The 19136-nt window shown below is 37.7% G+C and overlaps 1 protein-coding gene across 1 annotated transcript in view; it reads right to left on the reverse strand.

Moving 5' to 3' along the window:
• The window catches only part of LOC131071967 (probable prefoldin subunit 4), a 32447-nt gene extending 20518 nt beyond the window's left edge, over positions 1-11929 (reverse strand). Inside the window, exons 1-2 of the mRNA XM_058007956.2 lie at positions 11686-11929; positions 11348-11458 (exon numbers count right to left, since the gene is read on the reverse strand). Coding sequence (XP_057863939.1) covers positions 11348-11458; positions 11686-11694 — 120 coding nt within the window. The 5' untranslated portion in view covers positions 11695-11929. The remainder of the gene's footprint in view (positions 1-11347; positions 11459-11685) is intronic.
• Positions 11930-19136: the final 7207 nt, after the last annotated feature.

A 19136-nucleotide genomic window follows, 5' to 3' on the forward strand; every position in this document is an offset into this window, starting at 1 on the left:
AAACCCTTGACGCTTTTCTAGTTTGAGATTTGTGTTCCTTTAGTGGGCCTATCACAGTGGGAAAAATTAATCGCCCTGTGAGAAAGACCCAAGTGAGTACGGCTAGACCCAAGCATTCCGACTCACTATAATAAATAGGCCTATTTGAGATTAAAGTCTCAGAGGATGAAGTTATTTGAGTTTTCTCTTTGAGATTTCTCATATTGGGCATTTTGTAGGGTCTTGTGGTCTCAATCACGCTTGCGTGACTACATCTTGCTTGGTACCTTGTTGGGCTATAGGACTCAATCGTGCTTGCGTGACTTCAAAGGGTAACTTTGAACGGAAACCCTTACTAAGAACTCTAGGATAGAAGCTACCCGTTTCACCTCCGAAAGGGGGATAATCTTTATGCAAGAGAGATAGTAACTCTCCCAAGATACTTGCCATATCGTACCCCCATTAGCATTTGGTGTCGGCTAATACGGCGTTGAGAATCCATTGTGTGAAACTCAACGGCCGTATTCTGATTAGTTATTGGGTGTGTACCTAAGTTTGCAAGCAAACGTTTTCTCTCTCAGTCAACTTCTTTAGGGTTAGTGTGATGTGCTTGAATTGACTTTACATCTTGTGTGTTTGTTGTGTCTTTATCCTTGAACTATCTGAAACTATCACTAAACAACCTCAAACTGAAACTAGAAAAGCTGAATAATCAACTAAAGCATCAAACTCAGTGGTCAAAACCCTATTTCCTGTCAAAACTCATTTCCTCTCTGATCCTATTCCATACGAGTCAAAACCTCAATTGCCCAGTTTGTCGTACTGATATCTGAGAATTCTCGTATACTTGGTCTTTTTCATCCTGAGCATAGCATCTTGAGAGTATGCCCTGGTCGTTGTGTTACATGATTTTGTCAATTATATCCTAGTTGGTTCAATCAATCATCCATCAATCTAATCAGCTTAGATCAAGTCTTATATAGGATAGATCATTCCTGAAACCAGACTTGGTCTCAATCTCTTCATCCAATCATCACCTCAAACAAACATCTAGCTTCGATTTGATCTTGACATCTGTATCACTTCTAGCTCTTAGTCGCATCAATTGTAAAAATGTCTGTCTAAACCAAGAGCTCTTATAAGAATTCTGACGAAAGTAAGAGGCAATCTTTCTCATTGCAAACTAATCCATTCTTTCAAGAACAACCAATCTTTGACAAACCTTTGTCCTCAAGCCAACCAATTTTTTATCAACCTTTATCTTCCAGTATGTCTGGGGAAAGACAAGAAAGAGAGGCTTCTAAATGCAGTGCTCGTGATAACGTTAGCACTCATGCTACTGATAGTGACACCTCGTCCTGAAGAAGATACTATAGTTACATGTCAAAAGGACAAGGATTTCAGAAAAATGATGAAAATTATCATGGCCTGGGAAAAAGAAGAACATTTTCTAGAATTGGCTAAACAAGGAGCAAGACTTTCCACTGACTACAACATTGAAAACATTATCACTAAAGAAAGAGACACCACTATCGTTGGTAACCAAACAATTGCAAGCATTGCAAACTGAGATCAAAGAAATGAAAGCAAAGATAAATCTTCTGTACAGTATTCCTTGGATACAATCTATCCGTTATCATTCGACAAGAATCTTCACATGCCTCCATTTTCCTTCAAGAATGGAGATTCCTAAGTTTCACAAATATGATGGCAACTCGGATCCTCAAGACCATGTCCAAGAATTTTGTGCTCTATGTATGAAAATTATGCATGAACAGACATATCTTATGCGTCTCTTCCCAAGAAGTCTAGGAGGACAAGCTATGGAGTGGTTTTCAAAACTGCCTAAGGAAATTAAATCTTTTGAGGAGCTGGTCAAACTATTTCTCCAACAACACTCCTACAACATCCGTCATCCAATCACCATGATTGACCTCTGCAATACAAAACAAAGAACAGGAGAACCTTTCCTCACTTTCCTTCAACGTTGGAGAAAGATTTTCTCTAGATATTCACGACCCATTCCTGATTCTGAAAAGATGGATGGACATCTTTGTTAACAATATGATTCCTGAGTTACAATATAATATTCAAGTGCAAGTACATCCTTCATTTAATAAGATGGTAGACAGTGCTCTCAAAATAGAAGATGTGCTTGTGAAGAAAGGAGAAATCTCACTTTATAAGGAAACACAACATGGCTCTAGTTCTAAAGAGAAAAACAAATACTAGAAATATGGCAAAGATAATAATAGAAATGTTGTGAATGATGGAGTAGTTGATACTGTTAAACCAAAACCAAAACCAGCAGTATTTAATCTGACTAGTGGCACACAGGCCCTCAAAGTTGTTGAAAGTGTTGCGGAAAACCCTGCTAAGAAATTGAAAGAGTGGTTTAAAGATAAGCCTTGGATTTCAAAGCCTAAACATAATTTCACTCCTTTGGGAGAATCCTATGAAACTGCTCTTAAGACTCTGTTAGCAAATGATCTGATCACATTTCCTGACAACTCCAAACCATATGATCCTAAAGTCAAACCCAAATGGTGGAGGGAAAATGATTACTATGAATATCACCAAAACAAGGGTCACACAACTAATAACTGCATGAAACACAAACATGAGATTCAAGACCTTATAGATAATGGCAAAATTGTTGTTGGGAATCATGCAACCAACTCTTATCACAAAGCTTTCAAGATCCCTTGCCCACTTATGAGCAAGGAGATTCCTCTAAATCCAAGGGAGGTGCCAAGAAAAATTACACCTATACCAACAACGATAACATCATCAACATGCTTGAACCTTCTCAATCAGAGCAATGTAATGTAATCATAGTCAAAGAAGAGCAAAACAAACCGAGAGTTGCAAACGTTGTGACTCATGCTCAAAAAACAGTTACTCTCAAAGGAGTTGGTTCCTCATCTTCCGATCAAACATCATCATCAAATCCATCGACATCATCAAAACTGCTGACATCTTCAAACAAACAACCAGCTACAATCACTGCTAAGCCTTCCCCATCTAAACAATTGGATTCGCCATCTTCTTCCGATTACAGCATTGTTGAACAGCTAAAACGAACTACTACTCAAATCTCTATTCTCGAACTGCTTAAGATCTCTCCTGCTCATGGAGAGATCCTGGACAAAGCTTTACTCGCTACCAACGTCCCTAAAGACTTATATCTGGATCGGTTTCAATCTATGGTGGGTCACCTAACCTCACCTCACTACCTGTCCTTGTCTGAAGAAGATGATAATTCCTTTTGACTCATCCACATAATCAGCCATTACACATTGAAGCCATGATCCATAAACACCGAGTCAAACGTGTTTTGATATATGGAGGCGTTGGGCTGAACATTTGTACTTACAATCTACTCATACAAATTGGGATTTTTTGAGAATGTTATAGATCCAAGAAATAAGATAACAATAAAAGCTTATGATGAAGAAGAGAGAACCTCTAAGGGTCTGGTGCTATTACCAATCAGGGTAGGACCCGTGGAAAGAGATGTTATCTGTCAGGTGCTTGACCTTCCTCTATCTTACAACATTTTGTTGGGCAGACCATGGATTTATGATATGCAAGTTTCCCTATAATGGAGTTGAGGTCAGTGTTCCTGTTGATACCAGCTACGCTTGCAACGCATTAAAACAATGTGTTGATACTCTTGTTCCTCACAACGAAGCAGCCTCTATAGCTGAGAGTTCAGAAGCTATGATGAAGGACTTAAAAAAGAAACTGAAAATCACGGATGCCAGCATGGGTGGATACAAGATAGAACCTGTACTTTCAATGATGTCTCTTCTCCCATCACCTAGACAATCTGGAAAACCATCTGAAGCTATGAAACCACAAACTTCACCTGCAAACGTCATATATGATGGTACTTTTGTGCAATCATCTGCTTCCTTTGCAAATGAAACAAAAGAGGCAGTTGCTCTCAAATGGCTTTACAGAGGGGGAAATGAAGATAGAGAAGTGCAACGTTGTGAAATTTCCCCTAAACAATATAGTAAAGGCTATCAGATAATCCAATGCATGGGGTATTCAGGTACAAGTCCTCTGGGAAAACGTCAAGACGGAATTACCGAACCCATCAAACTGCAAACCAAGTCTACAGAGGACAAAACCGGACTTGGGTACCATCTAGATAAACCATCAAGTCAAAAGCAACAATCTTATTAGCCACATCAAACACGAGAGGAAGTAAACAGACAACAAACTCAAGAAGAATATGAGAAAGAACAAGAAGAGTTGGCAATCAAAAGAGAAGAAGAAGCTTATAACCAAGTTCCAAAGGTACCAACACAAAAAAGACCAGAAGTAGAAATTCCAAAAGAAATGAGACAACGGGTGGAAAGAATCAAATGAATGTTTGCACCTTTAAACATTCCTGTCACATATACGGGAATGATGCCAGATGAAGATTCAGAAACAGACTCAAATGAGTATGAATGGGGTCCAAAACCTCTATCAGATGCATCTACTAAAGAAAATCCTGATGAATCCAATGATACTATAGATGAAGAACAAGAAATAGCACACATCAAGCTACAACGAGAACTAGAGGAAGTTAGACTAAAAAGACAAGAAGCTTATGAGCAACAGCTAAGAAAAGAGAAAGCACAGGAAAATCACTCACCTACTGTATCTCCATCTAATGAGATAAAACAAATCAGGTGTGGGAACACAACTGAAGAACCGGAGGCTAGTCAAGCACGACCGGTCATCAGTCCAAAAGAAGTTGAATGGGAAAGAAGACATAAACTCACTGAGTCATCAAGGCTATGTGAACATGCATGCCAACTACAAGTTATCACTGAACCAGAACAAGAAGGAACTTGCAGCATAAAAGATGTTCATATTGATACCATACATGCTTTTACTGAGTCGCTTGAAGAGGAGTCAAATGGTTCATCTTCTAACTTTGATCAGCCTGAAATGAGCTCCATCTATGATATTACCTATTCAACACCAAACTATGACTACTTTGTCATGAATGTTGAAACTTTGTCTGAAGAAGCTAATGTTGTTGAACCACAATACGTAGTCCAGTCTTAAGTAGGAGAAGGGTCTAGTGGTAGGTCTACTGGGTTAGATTCTCTAAACGCTAGCGTGGGCTTCAATAATCATGTTATGACTCTTCCCGGTCTCAAGATGCTAACGCAACGTAGTCTTCTAGAACTCAACTTGACAGTCCAAGGTTGTGGTGACAATACTGTGAATTCCATTGAACCCGTCGAATCTTTATCCCTGGTATACTTTGAGCTTATTGACCGTACTCTACAAGACCAACCCATGGATATCCCTACTTTTTCCAATGACTATGCTTTAGCATGTTACCTTAATGCAGTTGAATCCATGAACTCTTCCATCAACGAACAGAGTGTGAACATGATAGAAGCGGATGTCAAGTATCTTAGTCTCAAATATCAAAAGGAGAAAAACAAGTGTTCTGATGGTGAAAACCACACTGTGGCGGTATCAGAACCGAAAAAAGAAAAAAAGAAAAAAAAAAAAAAGACGTATCTGATGGTGAAAACCTCCCTGAGGCATCTAAAGGTGAGATGCTTGATATTTTGCCTAATCACTTTCAAGAGCGATCATCAATATTGATTGAACCTACACAACCAATGAACATTAGAACAAAGGAAATTCAGAATATAATACATGTGGCTCAATCCCTATCAGCAGAAGAATTGAAAGAGTTTACTGATTTCTTCATAGAGAAAAAGATCAACTTCGCATGGACATATTCTGATATGTCGGGTCTGGATCCTGACCTTATAATGCATCATCTTTCTATTGCTCCTGTAGTCAAACCTGTCAAACAAAAACTCCGAAAAATGCATCCTCATGTTGCATTGCTAGTTAAAGCTAAGCTAGAGAAATTACTTAAAGTAGGATTCATCCGAGAAATTGATTATGCTGAGTGCATATCCAACATTGTCCCTGTTTCAAAACCTGATAAATCAATCCACGTCTGCACAGACTTCAGAAACTTAAACAAGGCATGTCCAAAAGATGATTTTCCACTGCCTAACATTAACATGATAGTGGACATGACTGCTGGTTATGAAATGTACTCTCTAATGGATGGCTTTTCCAGCTACAACCAAATCAAAATCGCACCTGAAGATCAAGAGAAAACAGCATTCACATGTGCTTGGGGAACTTTCTGTTGGAATGTCATGCCCTTTGGCTTAAAGAATGCATGTGCTACCTATCAAAGAGTTGTAATTACAATCTTTCATGACATAATGCATCTTACTCAGCGATCCAGGAAAATGTTCTTTGACGGATCTTTTACTCAACAAGGTTCTGGTGTTGGGATCCTTTTTATTACTCCTCAGAGATACTCAATTCCAAAGGCGTACAAGATCCTCTTTCCTTGTACCAACAATATTGCAGAATATGAAGCCTTGGTGAATGGAATCAAACTGGCTATCGAATGGAAAGTTGTTGAGCTATAAATCTATGGTGACTCTCAGCTAATAATCAACCAGATTAACGATTTGTATCAAACTCGAGATAATGCCCTATTAAAGAATGGTTGATGACTTTAAGAAATACTTTGTCTTTGTTTCATTTCAGCAGATTCTTAGATCAGCGAACAGAGCAGCAAATGCTATGGCTACATTGGCATCTATACCACAACTACAAGAAACACAGTTCCGCTATGAGTTCCTAGTGGAAGAGCTTCACTATCCTGCTTATGATTCCCCTGATTCCCAGATGGTATGTTCTATCATTAGGCATGACTCATCTCGTTGTAACCATATCTATTCCTACTTGGGTAACCAAGTCATCCCTGATAACCTTACTCACAATGAGAAAAGAAACCTGATCCGTAATGCTTCACGGTATGTCATCATCGCTAACAATCTATATAGGCGAGGTTTAGATGGTACTTTGCTTAGGTGTCTAGAACTTGAAGAGTCTCAACGTGCGTTATCTGAAGTCCATGAAGGTATTTGTGGATCTCACTCAAACAGTCTAACTCTAGCTCGGAAACTGCTTAAGGGCTGGCTACTATTGGCCAGATATGGAAAAAGATGCTGTAAAATTTGCTAAAACTTGTCAGAAATGCCAGCTGCATGGCAATGTCATACATGCTCCAGCAAGGGAGCTCATACCTTTTATCACACATTGGCCTTTTCAACAATGGGCATTTGACCTCATTGGCCAAATCTATCCTTCATCATCCAATGGACATAAGTTTATCATAACTGCCACTGAATACTTTACTAAGTGAATTGAAGCAGTTTATCAAAGCAACCGGCAAAGAAGTGGCTATGTTCATTCTTAAGCACATCATCTGCAGGTATGGAGTCCCCTCTTGAATTGTAACTAACAATGGGGGGCAGTTCAAAAACAAGGATATAGATGAACTCTGTGACAAGTTCAAAATCATACAACATTGGTCTTCCATATACTACCCTCAGGGTAATGGACAGGCTGAAGCGTCTATGCAGGATGGTCAGCAGAGTTTTGTTAGACTCTTAGTTTTGTTAGACTCTTAGGACAGGCTGAAGCGTCTATGAAATAGACTCTTAGTATTTTTACCCATAGCACAACCTTTACAAGTACCATCATGTACATGACTAAGTTTAGGAATACCTGTAACCATCTTCTCCAATGATAGAAGAGCCCTGAAATGTAGATGCCCAAGTCTTCTATGCCATAGTTCGCTAGAACTGCAAGAGTCATGAAAAAGAGCTTGAACTGGATGAGTGGAAATCTTGTACAAACTCTCATGCCGATTCCCAATCACACGTGCAGTCTTGATGATGGAGTTCTTTGGTCATGCAAGAACTCTCTCCCTTCTGAAAATGCTATTTGATAACCCTTATCCTCCAAGGCTGAAATAGACACAAGACTTCTCTTGATTCCTGGCATGAGTAAGAAGACATCACTTAGATGAAGAGAAATTCCAGACTCTAGGTTGAGTGATGTAGCACCAAATCCTTTCACTAAATAGCATGCATCATCTCCAATGATTACTTGGAGATTAGACTCCCTTTCCACCAAATCCGAAAGATGTTCTCAATAGCCTGTGATGTGTCGAGAATCTCCACTATCAATTAGCCAAGTGTCACTATCTGTGGGAACATTACTTGATAAGGCAGATATGAAGAGGAATCCATTAGAGTTGTCTTTTGCTTCCTTTTGAGTTGAGACTTCATTAATGTTTGCCATTTGTTGCTTAGGCCTTGTCAAACAATATCTTGCATAGTGACCAAACTTGTCACATCTAAAGCACTAAATGTGAGAGAGATCTTTCTTCTTCTTCTTTGAATCAAGTGCAGAATCTGATCTTTGATCTCTAGTCCTCTTGAAGTTGCCCTTCTTCCAATCTCTTCCTTTCTTGGTAGATTGAGTGGCAAGAACATGAGTGTCTTCATTTGAGAACCTTTGACAATTCCCCTGGCAGCCAATCTAGATTCTTCTCGGATGCAATCCGCACGAAGACGATCCAACTTAGGTAATTTGGATCTCCCACTTATACTTTGAATAATTGGCTCCCAAGAATGAGGAAGGCCATTCAATGCCAACATGACAAGATCTTTATCAACCACTAGATCTCCAATAGCGCTTAGTTGATCCCTCAGTTCTGAGATCTTCATGAAGAATGACATGATTAATTCTCCTTTCGCCATCTTGACTTGATGAAGTTGTTGCCTCAATGCAAGAGCACTACTTTTGTTGTTGATCTCATCTAGGCCTTCCAAGGTCTTGAACATGTCTCTTGCAGTTGTCATCATGGAAATGAGAGGCACTAAGTGATCCCTCACGAAGTCAATCAATAGCTTTTTCACTTTTATGGCATTCTTCTTGAATTGAAGTTTCTCCTCTTGATCTTCTGGCTCGGATAAGTCTTTTTCCTCCACAAACTGAAGAAGATCATTTTCTTCAAGTGCAACAAGCACTCTAAACTTCCACGAAGTGAAGTTTGATGCGCCTTCAAGCCTATCCTCGACTTTAAGTCCATTCACCATTTTTGCTTGCAAGGAACTACCCCTTAGAATGAGAATGAATCGCTGCTTATAGAGAAATCTGATCACGATCTACTTCAACTTGGCTATGATACCATGTTGTTTTTAGATCAGATTAATAGCAATTAAGATAAATCAACACGGTGAACAGATAATACACCAAGATACCCTGGGAAAACCTTCCTCTTGAAGGTGAAAAACCCAGCAACAAAGAAATCTCTGATTATATTTATCAGAACTAGATAAGACTTTACAATATTGCTTCATTCCTTGAAGCTATGAGAATAAGTTATTCCCAATACACCACTGCATATGCAGACCGACCTGCACTAGGGCATTCAAACTGTGCAATCTGCAGATGCAATGATTCGATCTGCTGTAGGATGACTTTGTTATGCTTAAGGATGAGTTCGCTCTTGCTGAGATATGAATTTGCTCTTCCTTAAGTATGAATTTGCTGATGAATGAATGTATTCGCTGAATGTATTTGCTCTGCTTGATGTGATTGTAATTGATTCGGTGGTAATGAGTGGAGATTCAATCTCCTTTAAATACGATGCAAGTGACCCTTCACCAAGGGTCGGCCCTTGTCTAAACAACACGTTTCAAGACATAGAGGTGGCGGATTTCCAAGTCAGCCATTCACATGATAAATATAAATCATAATTACAAAAGCAAATCGATTCAACTATTATCAATACATCGGTGCATATAAGTGTCTATAACTCGGACCTATAATTGTCTAAGGCCGGTAGGCCAATTAGACAATTATATTAGCTATGTCGGCCATAGAAGGAATCCGACCATAGCTACAAACATCAACGGGGTCTCTGTTTACCGTACATAGACTAACGATATATATGGAGCAGCTAGTTATATTTCTGGTCTGATTTCTCATCAGACCTGGTTTTTACGTATTTAATTTTGTATATTTTGTGCAAATTGTGCACGTGTGTGTGTGACCATAATTTGCACAAAATCTAATGACCACACAGCTGATGGTTGATGATTGATGTCAATTATCAAATGTTGAAATAAATCAAAAAAGGGGTTTATATATGTGCAACTGCACGGGAAAAATCAATTTTTAGGGTAAATTATGATCATTTTGTATTTCTTTTTTTAATCTAAAAGCCCCCTGATTTTTCTTAGCAACATGTATAGAGAAAACCCAAGGAATTCAAAGTACCACTTTTCCCACAGATTCTCTCGGCACCACCTATTGGGCAAACTTAGGCAAACCCTTTTTAAGACAGCAGGGAAGACATACATGATGATTTATGCCATGCATATAAATACCTATGTTTCCAACATGGGTTCAGAAGTTCAATTTTTTTCTCAGTTTCGGTACAACTGGGTTCAGCCACACTACATGTATTAATATATAACCATAATTTACACAAGTGAACAAAATAAAATTCATAATTCAATGTCAACTGCCAGCCAATAAAGATATATAAAAATGATTTACATTACTTTAATTGCACACAGAAAATCACTACAAATCTTCATCACTTTTCATTAAGAGCATCAACATCATCATCTGGTTCGTTAGAAACACAAGCAGCAACAGTGCTACTTCACCTAGCTGCACTATGCAAATCCTATGTACCAGCCGCAAGCCCCTCATCCTCAATTGACTATGAAAGTTGTTTGTTAGGGTTTTCTTTTCTTTTTTTCATTTAGAAACAACTTGCTTGTCACAGGCAGGGTCTTCATGCATTCACTCAGATCCCGGCCTGGGGTCAAATTTCCAGACCAGAATAAAATATACAGACATATATAAATATATAAGAACACATTCATGATATTTATTATGATTTTTTAAGCTGTACACAAAAGCAATGGCATGCATAGAGACACATAGGCATTCTAAAATACAGAGATAAACATACAAACATATATGCATGTAATACTTATGCCATGATCAAATAGGCCCCCACACAGATAAGATAACTTTTGTAATCATGGCAAAGTCAGATATCATTAGGTATGAAGCCCCCTTTTTCCATTTACCTCATGTATTGTTCGAATTTTGTAACGTCCAAGTTCCAACCTAGTGACCAGGCTCCCCTTTTCTCCATCTTTTACCAGTAATAAAATTAACCACTGAGATGTTGGTGATGTATCAAAGGCTAGATTTCTAGTATTGAAAGTAACAATGATACACTAGTATGATACAGGCACAAGCAACAAAACAAAAAACAGAAAGAGTGACCATGATATGCCTGGTTCTAAAGCGGTGTTGCCAATACCCTTTCTTGGAATTAACACAACAATGCCCTACGAATAAAAGCAATATTATTTCATTCTAAAAATTCAAGGACGCCTGAGGGAATTTTTTACAGATAAGTCACACTCACCTTTTTAGCCTTGATCTCATCCTCCAGTTCATGAAACCTATTATTAAGCCTGCCAAACTTATTGATATTCTGTTGGTCCTCCCAAGTCACCTCAGTGTCAACACCTCCACCCTGTTTGTTACAAAATGAACAGTCTATTGCATCAAACACAATAAATATCTGTATATGCAACTAAATCTCGAAATCGATTTCCAGTCACTGAAACCTTCATGTTGTATTGCCCATACTGAAAAAACTTTTGTTCTAATAAGAAGAAAGAAAAAAAGGAGGTGGAAGCCAAATAGAATTCATGGGACAAACCAAAAAACAAAAGAAAATATGAATTGGGTGCGATCTACCTGCTGCATAATGAGTTAAACTCCTGGAATAAAGTCGGATAGTTGTGATTAGTGAACGACACAGATTCACAAATGGTGGGCGTTAACGCCTGCAACCTAGAAAAATTTATTAGAGCATTAACGCTTCAGAGTTACATATAAATCATCTTTGGGGATTTTAAGGGTGCTCTTGATTATCTTTCCATGTACTTTTGTCGGGATTTTTAAGGGCCGCTCTAGGTGGAAATAACATAGTTGAAGTTACGGGTAAGTTTGTTTGTTTTTTTAATATTTATTTGGTGTGGACTTTCACTTTAAGATAATTAAGTGTCATTGTTTTTTTTTAATAAGTTTATTTAATTTAATGATATCATGTTTTAACAATATATAGTGAATATTGCAATTATTTCTAGATTAAATTGTGTTAGATTTTTCATTAACGTTTCAATTCACACTCTATGATCTATAATCAAGATGATAATACAGAACTCGAGAAGATAAAAATTATCATTCAAATGATAGATCACGGAGTGTGATCCCAAACATTGATGAAAAAAATCTTTAACACAATCTAATCTAAAAATAATTACAATATTTATTTGACTTTTAATTATTTTAAAAGTATCATGTTTATCTAATCTAAAAATAATTACAATATTTATTTGACTTTTAATTATTTTAAAAGATAATGACATGATATGTATAAAAAAAAAAGGGATAATAAAAAAAGTATTTCTCAAAATCTATGAAATAATAAGTTAAAGTTCAAATTAAAATATAGCATAAAAACTAAGGAATTAAAGCAATTTCAACACAAGGAGTCTTTATCATCAACTTTCCCATGTACATCACTAAGGGTGAGATTATCTTCAACCAACATCCAACCAGTGAATAATCCCTCTTCGTTAGGAATATCCTCTTAAGGTTGTTATGCACGCACTAGAGAAATAGTTAGATCTAGTCAAGAAACCTTACCAAAGTTAAGCCAACCAAGAGCATCTTGCTCATGAGATGAAGCAAAAGTTGGCTATGAGGGTTGGGACCAACTACAAATAGCATTATCTCTACTTCCCAAGGGTTGAGAATCATGAGATAGGAAAACGCATGAATCTCGTATAACAAACTACTTGCAACCTCTTTCGCATCCTCAAGGAGGAGAAGAGCAGGGGGAAGAATTTTGGCAACATGACAAGAATTGTCGCCCTAGTGGTCCAAAAGCTCCTACAAATGGACCACCTCGAGTGGAACTTTGCTATCTTTCACTTGAAGATCTACATAAACACATTAAAGAAAAACAAAAGTTTGGTGTAATTAAAGAGAACATTGTGAAAAAATAAATAAATAAAAATATATTTCCAAATGTTGAAGAGAATCTTCACCTTGAAAGCATGACAATATGGGTGTGCTTGAAATGCGGACAATGCTAGTCCCCTAGAAATGTGAAAAAAGAAGCAAGTCTAAAAGGCTTAAAAAATCATGAATCTACAAAATAGAGAATGAGGATTAGGAACACCCAAATACATTGAACAAGTATCAAGTGGAAGACCTCGATACAGAATGCACCAAGCAAAGTGAGTCAATTTAGGCTAAAATATACTTAACTAGATAACCTAGAATCTACAATGCTAATTTCCCATATAAGACTAAAGCTATTAATGATTATTTAATGGTCTACCATAAAAAGATGAAGAGAAAGCCACAAATATCCTTTTCTACCATTTTCAATTCTTCCACCAAGGCCTAAATGACTTGATCCTAGTTTTGTGGATCATACATGGAGGAATGACATGAAGAATACCCTAAAAGATCGCCCAATCTTGATTAGACAACCTATATTATCCTAAAATCTCTATTCAATGAAGGAATTTTTAGGTAGCTCTATAGATGAGATCTGGATGAGTTTTAATATCATGTTTTTAAAAACTTCAAAACATGAAACCATGACACTTTGGCTAGAGGGAAGTATTAACAAGAAAGAATACTAGACGAACAAATAGATTGCTAGTTGATTGAAAGGGTGTTGTTAAAATTATTTCCCACCCAAAGAAGCCAAGGTTTGATTGTCTCCTAGGATTTTTGTATGCTTTCAATGACAAAAGTGTCTTGAATTTGAGCTAGCTCCCTCATGATAAGGAGCGTATTGAGGTTCAAACCTTTCCATAGTAATCATTTGGAAGGCACGCCTAAATTGATAAAATACCTTGTGAGTATTATCTAGCCTTTGTTTCCCTCAATAGCCTTGAGGATCCATTTAGCAAGAAAGATGATACATTGCCAACAAATTGAAAGAAAATCTAAATCACCAACATCGTGGGGAAGAAAAAAATATTTTTAAGCAACATGATGCAATCCATGATGCCCATCACTAGAGGACTAGAGAAAGTATATAAGCAGTTTTTTTAATTTTCTTTTTGTTGATCCATTTTGATTTTTATCCAATCTCTTAAGGAGGATTTGAAGTAAAATATGTGAGATCCCTACTCATCACATCATTATCATCTTAGTGACCAACTAGCATTGCCTAAAATGCTTCACCTATTTCATATAGATAGTGAAGGTCTTATAGTTTATTGAGATATCTAGAAAAAAGAGAATATGTTATAAAAAATGGAAACCTGATAAACTTAACTTCTATGTACAAAGTTCTAAACTAGTTGATGCTCTTTTATAGAATAGTTATTCCACTCTAGATGAGCTACATAACAAGGAGATAACTCTCAATACTCATTTATGAAGTGTATTTCTTAGAATATTGAAGCTTTGATGTACCTCCCTCAAAAGTATTTCATTCAAATACTTGACTACAATTTCTCGATCTAGATATCCTCTATTTATAACAGGTTAAAATTTCTAGGCTTTGCTTTCTAAATATTATTGTGTCATTTGACCTTCTATTTTTATTTTTATTTTGTGTAGCAAGCATGAAGTAGGTCGAGTGGTGATTCACCTTTCTCTCTCTTATGTGGCACCAATGCCTAGTTGTCCAAGGATTTGACCCCGCTAGTCGAGCATTGTGGGTTCTTTTCAACATTAATAAATATTCCTTTGGATTTATTAGTGTTTATGCTTAGAATGTTATTATGGATGTATATATCCTTTGGAGATGAATTATCAATTCAATGCCTATTGCCACCTAAATTCTTTGTAGAGAATTTTAAAAAATTAAAAATACACTATGATAAATGTGAGTCCTGTTGATTTTAAGGTAGAGCTCATTAACCACAGGCAAACATCAGATTTGTTGCCTTCCCAACCATAGACGATAATCTCTTATCATCACCCCGGAGCACACTACATAAATTTCTCACCATCAATCGATCTACTTGTACATGAATTCGATCTACCTGATTATGATCGAACTTGTTGTCTTATATATGTTCCAAAGAGGGAAGACCACGTCCATATATATTTGTCGAAGGGAGATATCCAAGAGTCAGCTCTCATCAAGGACGCATGACCTTCGTGAAGCATCGCATGCCTTCAAATGAAGGGTGGTGGTCTTTAACCAAAAGTCAGCCCCTTTGAAACAAATTCGATAAGTCAAACTCAATAATGTATGTTTAATCATTAAACCTGATAATGCATATGTGACTTAATAAAGATATTGAATGATTAATATAAGTTGATAGATTCATCAAATGTGTAAGGCCAATAGGCCATTCACACATTTGATCTTGTTGAGTCGGCCTGCAGGATTTCTACCGATGCTATATCATCAACTCTCCCTCTTAGCTAGGGAGGAATCCTTCTTAATCCCAAAAAGTCACATCACCTCATCATGATCACTAACATAACGACTGCACTCATGTAAATGAAAGAAGCTTATCACCTCATTGTGATAGCATATCACCTAATCGTGATATTTGACCACAATGGCTACTCTCAAAGGGTGAATACACACAAATGCTAAGTCATGGAGTCTCTCACATGACATCCACCATACCTACTCATAGAGGGTGAATCCACCATACCTACTCAGAGAGGGTGGAACAAGGGATGGAACCTCAAACTTCTCTCATAGAGAAGAATGCACAACAAGGGCTGATACCTCAAACTTCTCTCACAAAGAAGAATGCATAACAAGGGTTGATACCTCAAACTTCTCTCACATAGAAGAATGCATAACAAGGGCTGAAACCTCAAACTTCTCTCACAAAGAAGAATTCATAACAAGGGTTGATACCTCAAAATTCTCTCACAAAGAAGAATGCATAACAAAGTCTGAAACCTCAAACTTCTCTCAGAGAGAAGAATGTGCAACAAGGGTTGATACCTCAAACTTCTCTCAAAGAGAAGAATGCATAACAAGGGCTGATACCTCAAACTTCTCTCACAAAGAAGAATGCATAACAAGGGTTGAAACCTCAAACTTCTCTCACATAGAAGAATGCACAACAAGGGTTGTGTTAGTGAACAGATTGTCCTCTTACTTAATTTCTCTTAATTTACTCTATGCCCAATGTTATGAAGAGAACAGAATCTTTCACTACAGTTGAGAAAGTATCGGTTTCATTTTAACTTCCTCTCTGAATTTTTCTAAAGGTACAGCTCCCTTATCTGATTTACAATGAATTCAGTTTTTTTTTATACGATCACACTTTTTCCTGAAAGTGCGTAAGGTTCTCTCAACTACTCCTAGGTAGTGAGGTAATTACAAAATACAGATCACAGATAGAAAAATTCACATACATATAATCAACAAAATCTATTTCAAAGAATGGATTTTTTGCTAGATTTTCCACATATATCAAGACAGGAAATAGATGAACTTACAACTAACCAACAGCAATAAGGAAATTTCGAATCGCTGAATTATCTCCACAAAGTGATAATAATTCAACACTCAGAACGCAAAGTTTCAAAGCATAACTTGAAATCTTTCATACATGTATATCCAACTTCAATGCACAAAGTCTTTGGAAGCTAAAAACATGCATATACTATCCCTCATCACTGTTCTTCGGAAAAATCTCTATATAAAAAAAACTATCTTTAACTTCCTATTCTTTCCTATTCTATCTGCTCAAAAAAAAAAAATCCCCCGAAATAGTTTAATGCCCCAGCATTTATAGTTATTTTTGAAATCCCGAAGGGCCTCCCGTAAAACTCAGCCCTATCGGGTTAATACAAGAAACAGTTATAAAACTAAAAAGCAGTTATCAAAAGATAGAACGCCAGCAGGTGACTATTCAATTTCCGCTATATTCACCGACTTCTTCTTCATTTCCGACGGTCTGACATACCAGCTTCCAGCTCTGGAAAGAAGACATGAATTCTTGCGTGGCCTGTGAGTGCGGGTTCTTTAAACTCATCAGCCGAGCTCTACATGCATCCTTCTGCCACCTGTATTCCTTCATTTTTAGGCTCTGACATGGCATCAGCTTCTCATTGAGGCGCAGCATGGATTCTATACCTGCCAATGAAGTGAAATCATCGACCTTGGGCGTTTCTTTGTCCCTAATCCGCTCGACTGCTTCGGTGAAACTTTTAGTTAACACTTCAATGTCCATGCTGCCTTCATCCAATTGTAGGATGCCTGTGGGGTTGACAGACTTCATGTCCTTAACCAGTTCCTTATGTATGTCTGTGAATTGATTCTTGATGCCCTGGACTTCTTTGATGGCTTCTTGGTAGATGGACTCCTTCCAGCTCATATTACTTTTCAGGATGAATAAGGTGCACGGGTCCACGGCCTTCATGGAGTTTTCACCTAAGAATTTGAGAACTCCAAACTTTTCAACCTCAATTACCCGGGAAACTATGGTTTGACACCGTGACAATTCTGTCTCCCATACTGGTATCAAAGTTTGAATCTCTTCGAGCAATGCTTCACCCTCGGAATAGATACTAGTAATTTCTGAAATAAACTTATTCCCTTGCTCTAATATGTTATTTACCCAACTAACCACAGCGTCAGACAGCAATTTTCCCCTTTGCGTCTGTTTCATCAATTTCTGGCTTTCGGCAGAATTTGGGTCGAATGGCTGAGGTAGCTGGATTATTGAGTTAGGCCCTAAATTAGTCAGCGAATTGATGTATGTGGCCATCGTCACCACCATTGTTTTCAATTCTTTCTTCTCCTTAGAATCTTTTTCTGATTGAGTGAGCATGTGGTCAGCAGAAAACTTAAAGAAATTATTGCCAGTATTCCTGTTAAGGGTACCTAGTTCAATAGAAGTGACTTTGAATCCTTCCTCATCAATTTCCCCTGACTCCCTTTTCTGATTATAAGTAGCCACTTCCGCTATGATTTTCCCCGTCACCGGATCCTTAGTGAGACAAGCATCCGTTTTCATTTTCTTTGCTTTAGACCCTCTAGCCGCGTACCTAGTGACAATGTCCTTTACTGGCGAGGCCACTAGTTGTAAACTCCGTTTCTTATTGATTGAATTTGACAACCATAAAGGAACGGTGGGAGTGGTTGATATCATCTGAGTATCTTTAGTCGGAGTCAAGAACTTGGGTTGATCTGCCTTTGGTGTTTCAATGAATTGGACTTCATCGTCTGCTTCATCTCGAAAAGGAGACTTGTCACTTGAATCTCGCTCTGGTGATGTCATTTTCTGCTTCTGGGAACTAGGTTGCTTCAAAGCTTTGTTCCTGGAATGGGATCTCGTTCTAGGAGCCGTGACTTGGGAAGGGAACTTTATTTTCTTATCTGAGGCCAATGTATCACCTGCAACATGAGAAAGTGGAATGTCATATTGAAGCGGTTCCGAGAGAGAAATCACCTTAGTAGAAGACTCAGTGATGTTTCCAGTCTTTTTCCTCTGCAGTCAATCATCCGTATAAGTTAATATGGATCTGGCTCTCCAATTAACTGTCAAGAATTTTGTTTCATTTGATTCTTCCCATTCGGGTTCAACTAGACATGAACCATCCTCAACGATCCCCTGTGTTTTGAACTTCAAATTGAAAGAATTAATTTGTTGCAGGGTGAGTCTAGAATGGTCCTTTTTCAAGACTTCTTCTTCATTTTCACAATCTTCCCATAAATCTTCTAGCTGTGGAGCGACTGTTGAGTTGATTTCAAGGCCGAGGGTTAGAGCTGCATATCCTTTACTATCGAAGTTTCTCCTGCTGCGGTAGAAACCAAGATTGAATCCCAGCAAATTGCTTCCGATGATGGAAGCGTCATTCATGTTATTACACACCAGAGAGTGCAGCTTAATAGGGAAGACCGTTTCCCATTTATCTTGAGGGAGGTTATCCTTAATAACAGCATAAAGTTGCCTGCACAATTCAACTAAAATGAAACAATCAAGGGCATATCGAGGCAACCTCACAGGTTCTTCCTCAAACCCTCCGATTCTCAAATATGTGAACCTGGGGAACTGAATAAAAGAACTCCCATAATGTTGAACCAGCTTCAGCGATTCAGAAGAGAGTCGTGGCATCTGAACACCTTCTAGAGCCAAATAAATGTTTTCAAACAATATATCATGCACTTTACGGAAATCCTCCAGGACTCT

The sequence above is a fragment of the Cryptomeria japonica genome, chromosome 1, assembly GCF_030272615.1.
Source record: "Cryptomeria japonica chromosome 1, Sugi_1.0, whole genome shotgun sequence".
In the NCBI taxonomy this organism is placed as follows: Eukaryota; Viridiplantae; Streptophyta; class Pinopsida; order Cupressales; family Cupressaceae; genus Cryptomeria; species Cryptomeria japonica.